This window comes from Mya arenaria, chromosome 13, assembly GCF_026914265.1.
Source record: "Mya arenaria isolate MELC-2E11 chromosome 13, ASM2691426v1".
NCBI lineage: Eukaryota > Metazoa > Mollusca > Bivalvia > Myida > Myidae > Mya > Mya arenaria.
In genome coordinates, this window is record NC_069134.1 from 3,496,389 (window position 1) to 3,508,472 (window position 12,084).

Sequence of the window (12,084 nt, forward strand, 5' to 3'; positions counted from 1 at the left end):
GCAAGACCAGTGTCCTAACCTCTAAGGTCAAGGTCACACTTAGTTTTATTCACAATGAGATGCATATAAGGACATAGAGTTTATGTTGTCGTGTCCGGACTGTAACTTTTTCTTGTATGTACAGATTTTAAAATAACTTGCACATGTGTTCGACATACAAAGACGACGTGTCGGGTGCTAGACCATGTCCCTACCTCTAAGGTGAAAGATACACTTAGTGTTTATTCACAATGAAATGCTGAATATAAGGTCATAAGAGTGTAGGTTTGTCAAATATGGTGGTATTTTTATGTTCAGAGGCAATTTATAAAATAACTTGCCATATGTATTTGACACGTAAAGGCATATCAACTTTTTCATGTACTGGCCTTGTTCATAGGTCAATGTCACATTCGGGGGCATTCATCACATACGTGACAGCTCTTGTTTCTTCATACAACCTGTAAACTTTACTCTAATAGATAGACTTATGTGTACTTCTACTAAACAGCATCTTTACAAAGTAAAACTAAAAATAAAAGCAAGCAAGTGTATTTTATGTTTATATTTTTTAACTCATTTCACAAATTAATGACAAAAAGAGTAAGAGTCCATATTTGTATTGGGGTTTAGCAAACAGTATCATATTGTGCCATAATTAATTACTATTTGAGCAAAACATTTATGTTTCAAACATATGCGTTCACATTTATATGATTATTGCACGATGTGATCAATTAGGTGCCCTATCTTCTCTAATTCATAACCCAGCAAACATGGCCATATCGGCCGATGTCGGCTAAATATCGGCGATTCGGCCACTGTTTGCCGATATTGGCTCGACATCGGGTCGATATAGGCATATTGACTGAAACATTGTATGCGTAATAATACTATACGGTTTGGATTTGAATGTTTAAAAAATAATTAAATAAACAATAGCTTTTGTTTTTATGGACAAAAAACGTTTAATAAATATGTCAATATCGGGCCGATATTGGCGCGATGTACAGTAGTATTGGTTCAAGGGAGAGCAATGAATATGTTCAACTCTCACTAGCAGTGCATTCCCTTGCGATTAATAAATATTTAAATTCATTATCAATGCTATTTTCGCGAAAATAGGCTAGTGTCGCAGAAATAGGTTATTTTAAAAAAAAATCTTTCAAACATTAAAAAGAAAAGAAAATTATCATAAAATCATTTTTCTATAATGTTTCGTTTAAATATAAATACATATAAATAAATATCTGGTTTATTTCAATATAATGATAAAGCAGGCTATTTTCGGTGAGAAATGCTATTTTCGCGAAAATAGGCTAGTGTCGCCGAAATAGGCTATTTTAAAAACATCTTTCAAACTTACTAAAAAAATAATCATAAAATCATTTTTCTATAATGTTCCGTTTTAAATATAATCATATGTATAAATAAATCTCTGGTTTATTTCAATATAATGATATAGCAAGCTATTTCCGTAGACAAACGCTATTTTCGCGAAAATAGGCTAGTGTCGCAGAAATAGGTTATTTTTAAAATCATCTTTCAAACTCACTAAAAAATAAAAAAAAATCATCATAAAATCTCTTTTCTATAATGTGTCGTTTAAATTTAAAACATCTTTCGAACTCACTAAAAAAATCATCATAAAATCATTTTTCTATAATGTTCCGTTTAAATATAATCAAATATAAACATATCTTTTCGTTTTATTCCATTTATATGTTATAGCGAACTATTTTCGTAGACGAATGCTATTTTCGCTATCTAGCTATGAATTACGGACATTACTGACCATGGACATTACGGACCAGATTTAGGGACATTACGGACCATCTTCAGAAACTTACGGACCATTATTATAATGTTATTAACATATTTTTTTTATTTATTCACTCCTTGGTCACAGTTATATGGAAGATAAATGCCATGTGTCATCATACTGAGCACTCATATTCAAGTATTTCTGAACACATTGATGTCCGTAATGTCCGTGACCCCTAGCGATACCCTTTAATTTGTATTCATGAAAGTGTGTGAAAACCCATCTTGATGGCGCACTTTCACTGAACCATTCATTAAAACAGTTGTAACGGAAAAAATATGACATCCAAAGTTTATTTCAGAAAGCAAGCGAGCAACTATAAACACATATACATATAAATATTCACATTCACAAATATACAAAAGTTGCATGTTAAATCATCATTCATTGTCCGTGATATCATCAAATGTGGTAATACTACAAAGTTAAACAAACTGTGAGTAAAATTATAATTCATGGTCCGTAATATCTCAACATACGGTACATTATAAGTTAAAAAAAACTGTGAGATAAATTATAAATCATGTCCGCAAATGTGGTATGTTATAAAGTTAAAACACTCTGAATAAAAGTATATATTATGGTCCGTAATGTCACGAAAAGCGGTCCGTAATGTCCCCAAATCTGGTCCGTAATGTCCGTGGTCTTAAGATAATAGGGGCGATACTATTTCCCGGTCCCGGTCTCATCCGGTCCCGGTCTCCTCCGGTCTCTGTTTTAAAAAAATTATTGTAGCTATCGGGCGTGATCGAGAAGGTGTGAATGACAGCGGGGTAATAGGATTACAAAAGATTACAGTCAATTAAAACATTAGATATTTAATGATAATTATTTCACCATTTATTTCATATTTTATATCAATAAACAAAAAATAAATTAAGGCAAAGATAAAAACATAATATATGCACATGTTCTAAAATTAATGTAATGAATAACAAACACATTGTGTTTTTTTTCCTTATTAAATTCAGTTATAAGTAAACTTTTGATAATAGTAATATAAATAGAAATGCAAGAATTCATGTAAATCAAATGTGTAAGTTAACTCAGTACTTCATAAATTCTAACATTTTGTTTTGTTTAATTATTGATTTTGTTACAAGAGATGCAGTGCCACGTCCAGTTCCTGCATGTTCTATTTTCGCAAATCACTATCGACGAATTCTAGCATTTCACATAAACAGAATGGTTTGTTTTTTAAAGTCTGAGGGATCGCGCCTTTTTCATTTTCTTTATGAAACAGTTTTTTTATGTTTTCTAGACTGACTAGATTTCCCTCATTTCACTGACAACGAGTTTGGCATAAGTATTTACACAGTCATTCTTAAAACAAAATTCTACAGCATTCGCAATTGCAAAGACAGGCATGTCCATTTGACGGTTGTTGTAAACAGGCGCGTAGGAAGGAAATTGACATTGGGGCCGCGGAAGGGGTATGCTGGGGAGGGGTGTCCCCTCCCGTCGAGATTTTATTTCAATTTTAAGCATTGAAGGACTCGATTTCCTGTGAGTTCAGGTTTTATTTTCGTGTTTTTATCTGAACCCTTTTTCGGTTGAAATAACATTGTAAGCAACAGCGATATGTTAATAATTGTGCAATCATAAATTATTATAACACCAGTATTTATTTCTCTTTCAATATTCATATTTGCACAGTCTCACAATGTATGTTAAATAACTAATTGGCACAGTTCACCTCTTCATAGTGAAGCCACGAGTGTCTTTAGAACCATTTCGTGTTGGATGCCCCATGTTCAGTTTTTAGTGCCAAAAGATCTCTATGGAAATCTTAAACTTCTAGGCAGATTTGGAACGTCCATTTTTAAGTCAAACTTTAATGTGATGAGTTTGAAATAATACATATTGCTGGCTATTTAATGGCAATTCTATTTTAACGATCATGACGACTTTAAATAAAGATTATTGTATTTTGTAAGTTATATTTCATTTGTAAAATAGCCTTCCAAATATTTCAGTAGTTTATTTATCATTACTATACTTACTATTATTATTGTCAAGGAACTCTTCATAACAGGTTTATGACAATACACAATAATGTCATACCATGAAAGGTGTAAATGCGATATACAACGCGTGTCAGAGATTAGCGCATGTCCCTCGATCGTTAAGGACATGATAAATGGATAAGCCAGTTTTATTACACACGCACGGCTTCTGTTCGGTTCATACCTTAAAAATATGGTTGTTTATTATAGTAAATGATTGTTATGCAAAGGGTCTTGTAAAGTTAAGAAATAATACGATAATAACATATAACCAAATTCAAAAATAATCAGCGTCAGATTTCTTAAACAGTTAGAGATTTATTGCAAACTTAAAGTTGACAAATAAAATATATTCTGCTAAAGTTGTGTAATAATGACGAAGGTATTCGAATTTATTCAATGTAAGCGAATAGCACAAAAAAATATATACGAAAATGGAGACGTAATGTTTTTCTTACTTAAGAATGGCGCAACTTCATATAAACACTCTTCATCTAGTTGTAGATCTTGTGTACTTTTTCACCATTCATTGATTTACTTGTTTACGTGCTATGAACACTGTATAATGTTTTACGGAATAAACATATCTTATCGTAACGACATGCATGGGTCGGATATGCAACCATGGAAACGTTTTCAATTGTAATCATTATTTTTACACAATGCTTCAAAGAGAACCGTGCACACTCATAGCTGGACTGCTTAAACAATATTATGTGTGTTTGTTTTTAAACAGAAGAGAAAAACAATAAACCAACTTGACAAAACACAAATTAAAACGTGCAATTCTAAGTTTCTTCATACTCTAGCCGTCCTTAATCCTTTATTTAAAAAAAATGAACATTTTTATTGCCATCGCATCTTTCTCTACACCTTTAACAAATTGCATAAATAGTTTAGGCCTATAACAAATTGCATAAATTAAGACATAATGTTTATATATGTTATTCTATTTTGTTACATATAAAAGCAAATAAGATTGTAAAATTAGTTTAACAAACATCGGCAACACAATCCGTCGCCTCGGGCCATAAGTTATGAACCGGGAATTATGAGACCGGATTTTACGAGGAGAGACCGGGAAATAGTATCGCCCAGATAATAGTCGTATGTAACCATTCTGAATTTTACAAGATCATTTTTAACAATGCACTTATTACCTGTAAACACGTAAAATGACAGGTGTTGTAAACATGGTATATTTAATCGAAAACTCCATTAATTGTCCTCAAATATGTAAAACATCTTTTCACATAACATTGATATAATGCCGTACTCAGTTTTGACCATATTAGTCCTGCTAAATTTTACTCTGGGTAAGTGTATTATTAAATTGTAAGATGTTGCAACTTCCTGTTTGACTTACCTGCCTATCTTCTTAGCCTTAGGTTTTGAGTTTATTTATACTTGCATTCGGGTAAGGCCCATTCGGAGAGTGCTCTCATGACATAGTATTGTTACTTTTAAAAGGATTTTTGAGCATAGTGTACAGACATAATGTTACCCTTGTAACAGCTACCCGGGTTCTTAAAGCTGCACCAGTGTATACATGTAGCACAGGACCCCAATTGTACGTCCCTCATGAAAAACATTAAGTATTTTTTAGTTGTGCCCTTTGATTGACACTTACATGTTTTACCACTAGATCATGGATCCGCCATGAATGATGTTCCAACAAAAATGGAAGACTTACATACTGGCTTCACAAATAATTAATCTAATTAAAGGATGTTTGAGTCACAACTATTGTCACTTTGCTGCCTCATGGTTTTTCGGAGTGAACTTTTTAATGATCAATTAGTCTTTTATATTATATAAATTTTATATATAAGGCCACAACAAATTGATCATTTGTTCGTCGGATTTGCCGCACCTAAAATTCGAAAAAAAGAAAAAAACACCTCTTTTTTGCGCCCGCACATATTATTTGGTCGCGCAGATTTTTTTTTGTGTACTTCTGAATTTCCCCATATTTTCTGATATGATTTTACTTGAGATTTAAACCTGCAACGTCGACTTCGTCTTTTTTTTGAAGGTATTTCCATGTTTCACATTCTTTGCGAGCAAACTTTCCTCGTGTCCAGTCAAAATCAAGTCCGGGTAACCACAAAACAGCTGATTATTGTTGACAATCTTTTTTGTCAGGCATATTTTGCAGGACGCACCATTGTTATTCATTTCCGGTATTTATTTTCAGTTTACTACATCAGTTTTCGTAATGAAAATACACGTTTTAAGTGAAAATCAGTGTCATAGTTAATGGATTATAGTCTTCAGTAAACAGCAGAAGTTTCACAGCGTCGAAGGCAATAATTATCAATGTGTAATTCATTGTTTTGTACTCAAAATTTAGTGCTAAATAATAACTAAATCAGATTTTGAGTGCAAACTTCTATTCAAATACACGCAGGACACACGACATTAATCATGTTTTCGTGAGTTTTTTTTTTTAATTCTAAAATGCATTTCTTAGTATTAATATACTCATGAGTGTTATAAACAGATCAAAAAATGTTTTAAAAACAGTCTGTATTTACACATATAATACCCCCCCCCCCCGGTCCAGGGGGATAGCCTGGGAAATGGCCCATGTTTTTACCTGCCAGGTGGCCCTGCAGCGCCGGGTTAATACGGTGGTTTTGTCTTCCAGCCAAATATAGCGTTGAATGGGCCTTACCTAGAGTCCCTTGGGTGCTTGGGCATTTGGCAGGGGTTTCACGAGCAGATCGTCCCTGCAGGACGAGGACTTTGCCCGGGCTTGGCTGGACCGAAAGTCAAAGTCCCCACTATTCCCCGGACCTGGGGTGGGGCGTGGTTATAATTGACTGGTGCATTACAGTACTTAATTTCTTAAAGTGGCCTGTTTCTTACAGGCATTGAAGCTATTGAGGCTGTCATGTTATTCTTTTTCAAGGCACTGACCTATAAACCAAAGGTTCGTGGTCAAATAAAAAAAAATTGTCTTCGAATAATGACAGGAATGCTGTCTTAACAATAATATCCACATTTAAATTGCTGATGAAAAAAAGTTAATAGTAAAGCACTGGATCTTATTGCCATTTGTTAAATATTGAGACAGATTTTCATGTGTCCGGGCTGTAACTTTCCCTTGTATGGACATATTTTAAAATAACTTGCCACATGTGTTCCACATACCAAGACGACGTGTCGCGTGCAAGACCCGTGTCCCTACCTCTAAGGTCAAGGTCACACTTAGTGTTTATTCACAATGGAGTGCTGCATATAGGACATAGCGTATAGGTTGTCGTGTCCGGGCTGTAACTTTCCCTTGTATAGACATATTTTAAAATAACTTGCCACATGTGTTCCACATACCAAGGCGACGTGTCGCGTGCAAGACCCGTGTCCCTACCTCTAAGGACAAGGTCACACTTAGTGTTTATACTCAATGGAGCGCTGCATATAAGGACATAGAGTATAGGTTGTCGTATCCGGGCTGTACTTTTCCCTTGTATAGACAGATTTTAAAATAACTTGCCACATGTGTTCCACATACCAAGGCGACGTGTCGCGTGCAAGACCCGTGTCCCTACCTCTAAGGACAAGGTCACACTTAGTGTTTATACTCAATGGAGCGCTGCATATAAGGACATAAAGTATAGGTTGTCGTATCCGGGCTGTACTTTTCCCTTGTATAGACAGATTTTAAAATAACTTGTCACATGTGTTCCACATACCAAGGCGACGTGTCGCGTGCAAGACCCGTGTCCCTACCTCTAGGGTCAAGGTCACACTTAGTGTTTATACTCAATGGAGTGCTGCATATAAGGACATAGAGAATAGGTTGTCGTGTCCGGGCTGTAACTTTCTCTTGTATAGACAGATTTTAAAATAACTTGCCTCATGTGTTCCACATACCAAGACGACGTGTCGTGTGCAAGACCAGTGTCCTAACCTCTAAGGTAAAGGTCACACTTAGTGTTTATTCACAATGGAGTGCTGCATATAAGGACATAGAATATAGGTTGTTGTGTCCGAGCTGTTACTTTCCCTTGAATGGAAAGATTTTAAAATAACTTGCCACATATGTTTCACATACCAAGACGACGTGTCGTGTGCAAGACCCGTGTCCCTACCTCTAAGGTCAAGGTCACACTTAGTGTTTATTCACAATGGAGTGCTGCATATAAGGACATAGAGTATAGGTTGTCGTGTCCGGGCTGTAACTTTCCCTTGAATGGAAAGATTTTAAAATAACTTGCCAAATATGTTTCACATACCAAGACGACGTGTCGCGTGCAAGACCCGTGTCCCTACCTCTAAGGTCAAGGTCACACTTAGTGTTTATTCACAATGGAGTGCTGCATATAAGGACATAGAGTATAAGTTGTTGTGTCCGGGCTGTAACTTTCCCTTGTATGGACATATTTTAAAATGACTTGCACATGTGTTAGACATATCAAGACGACGTGTCGCGTGCAAGACCCGTGTCCCTACCTCTAAGGTCAAGGTCACACTTAGGTGTTTATTCACAATGGAATGCTGCATATAATGACATAGAGTATAGATTATCGTGTCGGGGCTGTAACTTTCCCTTGTATGGACAGATTTCAAAATAACTTGCCACATGTGTTCCACATAACAAGACGACGTGTCGCATGCAAGACCCGTGTCCCTACCTCTAAGGTCAAGGTCACACTTAGGTGTTTATATTCACAATGGAATGCTGCATATATAAGGACATAGAGTATAGGTTGTCGTGTCCGGGCTGTAACTTTCTCTTGTATGGACATATTTAAAATGACTTGCCACATGTGTTCGACATACCTAGACGACATGTCACGTGCAAGACCCATGTCCCTACTTATAAGTTCAAGGTCACACTTAGTGTTTATTCACAATGGAATGCTGCTTATAAGGACATAACAGGGTTGGTTGTCAAGTATGGGTGGTATTTTTTATGTTTGAATGCATACTTATTATTTCTTGTTCTAAATTTAATCACATATTTAAAATTGGTATGGTGTATGTATTAGATATTTTTCAAATTGAACTTTTTATGCCCCCGAAGGTGGGCATATAAAAATCGCAACGATGTGTCGCATGCAAGACCAGTGTCCTAACCTCTAAGGTCAAGGTCACACTTAGTGTTTATTCACAATGAGATGCATATAAGGACATAGAGTTTATGTTGTCGTGTCCGGACTGTAACTTTTTCTTGTATGTACAGATTTTAAAATAACTTGCCACATGTGTTCGACATACAAAGACGACGTGTCGGGTGCTAGACCCATGTCCCTACCTCTAAGGTGAAAGATACACTTAGTGTTTATTCACAATGAAATGCTGAATATAAGGTCATAAGAGTGTAGGTTGTCAAATATGGGTGGTATTTTTTATGTTCAGAGGCAATTTATAAAATAACTTGCCATATGTATTTGACACGTAAAGGCAATATCAACTTTTCATGTACTGGCCTTGTTCATAGGTCAATGTCACATTCGGGGGCATTCATCACATACTGTGACAGCTCTTGTTTCTTCATACAACCTGTAAACTTTACTCTAATAGATAGACTTATGTGTACTTCTACTAAACAGCATCTTTACAAAGTAAAACTAATAAATAAAAGCAAGCAAGTGTATTTTATGTTTATATTTTTTAACTCATTTCACAAATTAATGACAAAAAGAGTAAGAGTCCATATTTGTATTGGGGTTTAGCAAACAGTATCATATTGTGCATAATTAATTACTATTTGAGCAAAACATTTATGTTTCAAACATATGCGTTCACATTTATATGATTATTGCACGATGTGATCAATTAGGTGCCCTATCTTCTCTAATTCATAACCCAGCAAACATGGCCATATCGGCCGATGTCGGCTAAATATCGGCGATTCGGCCACTGTTTGCCGATATTGGCTCGACATCGGGTCGATATAGGCATATTGACTGAAACATTGTATGCGTAATAATACTATACGGTTTGGATTTGAATGTTTAAAAAATAATTAAATAAACAATAGCTTTTGTTTTTATGGACAAAAAAACGTTTAATAAATATGTCAATATCGGGCCGATATTGGCGCGATGTACAGGTAGTATTGGTTCAAGGGAGAGCAATGAATATGTTCAACTCTCACTAGCAGTGCATTCCCTTGCGATTAATAAATATTTAAATTCATTATCAATGCTATTTTCGCGAAAATAGGCTAGTGTCGCAGAAATAGGTTATTTTAAAAAAAAAATCTTTCAAACATTAAAAAGAAAAGAAAATTATCATAAAATCATTTTTCTATAATGTTTCGTTTAAATATAATTATACATATAAATAAATATCTGGTTTATTTCAATATAATGATAAAGCAGGCTATTTTCGGTGAGAAATGCTATTTTCGCGAAAATAGGCTAGTGTCGCCGAAATAGGCTATTTTTAAAAACATCTTTCAAACTTACTAAAAAAAATAATCATAAAATCATTTTTCTATAATGTTCCGTTTAAATATAATCATATGTATAAATAAATCTCTGGTTTATTTCAATATAATGATATAGCAAGCTATTTCCGTAGACAAACGCTATTTTCGCGAAAATAGGCTAGTGTCGCAGAAATAGGTTATTTTTAAAATCATCTTTCAAACTCACTAAAAAATAAAAAAATAAATCATCATAAAATCTCTTTTCTATAATGTGTCGTTTAAATTTAAAAACATCTTTCGAACTCACTAAAAAAATCATCATAAAATCATTTTTCTATAATGTTCCGTTTAAATATAATCAAATATAAACATATCTTTTCGTTTTATTCCATTTATATGTTATAGCGAACTATTTTCGTAGACGAATGCTATTTTCGCTATCTAGCTATGAATTACGGACATTACTGACCATGGACATTACGGACCAGATTTAGGGACATTACGGACCATCTTCAGAAACTTACGGACCATTATTATAATGTTATTAACATATTTTTTTTTATTTATTCACTCCTTGGTCACAGTTATATGGAAGATAAATGCCATGTGTCATCATACTGAGCACTCATATTCAAGTATTTCTGAACACATTGATGTCCGTAATGTCCGTGACCCCTAGCGATACCCTTTAATTTGTATTCATGAAAGTGTGTGAAAACCCATCTTGATGGCGCACTTTCACTGAACCATTCAATTAAAACAGTTGTAACGGAAAAAATATGACAATCCAAAGTTTATTTCAGAAAGCAAGCGAGCAACTATAAACACATATACATATAAATATTCACATTCACAAATATACAAAAGTTGCATGTTAAATCATCATTCATTGTCCGTGATATCATCAAATGTGGTAATACTACAAAGTTAAAACAAACTGTGAGTAAAATTATAATTCATGGTCCGTAATATCTCAACATACGGTACATTATAAGTTAAAAAAAACTGTGAGATAAATTATAAATCATTGTCCGCAAATGTGGTATGTTATAAAGTTAAAACACACTCTGAATAAAAGTATATATTATGGTCCGTAATGTCACGAAAAGCGGTCCGTAATGTCCCCAAATCTGGTCCGTAATGTCCGTGGTCTTAAGATAATAGGGGCGATACTATTTCCCGGTCCCGGTCTCATCCGGTCCCGGTCTCCTCCGGTCTCTGTTTTAAAAAAATTATTGTAGCTATCGGGCGTGATCGAGAAGGTGTGAATGACAGCGGGGGTAATAGGATTACAAAAGATTACAGTCAATTAAAACATTAGATATTTAATGATAATTATTTCACCATTTATTTCATATTTTATATCAATAAAACAAAAAATAAATTAAGGCAAAGATAAAAACATAATATATGCACATGTTCTAAAATTAATGTAATGAATAACAAACACATTGTGTTTTTTTTCCTTATTAAATTCAGTTATAAGTAAACTTTTGATAATAGTAATATAAATAGAAATGCAAGAATTCATGTAAATCAAATGTGTAAGTTAACTCAGTACTTCATAAATTCTAACATTTTTGTTTTGTTTAATTATTGATTTTGTTACAAGAGATGCAGTGCCACGTCCAGTTCCTGCATGTTCTATTTTCGCAAATCACTATCGACGAATTCTAGCATTTCACATAAACAGAATGGTTTGTTTTTTTAAAGTCTGAGGGATCGCGCCTTTTCATTTTCTTTATGAAACAGTTTTTTTATGTTTTCTAGACTGACTAGATGTTCCCTCATTTCACTGACAACGAGTTTGGCATAAGTATTTACACAGTCATTCTTAAAACAAAATTCTACAGCATTCGCAATTGCAAAGACAGGCATGTCCATTTGAC

The 12,084-nt window shown here is 34.3% G+C and overlaps 1 protein-coding gene across 1 annotated transcript in view; it reads right to left on the bottom strand.

Annotated features, from left to right (window-relative positions):
- Positions 1 to 8,627, bottom strand: part of LOC128213793 (cholecystokinin receptor type A-like) — a 10,437-nt gene extending 1,810 nt beyond the window's left edge. Inside the window, exon 1 of the mRNA XM_052919849.1 lies at positions 8,599 to 8,627. Coding sequence (XP_052775809.1) covers positions 8,599 to 8,627 — 29 coding nt within the window. The remainder of the gene's footprint in view (positions 1 to 8,598) is intronic.
- Between the last annotated feature and the right edge of the window lie 3,457 nt (positions 8,628 to 12,084).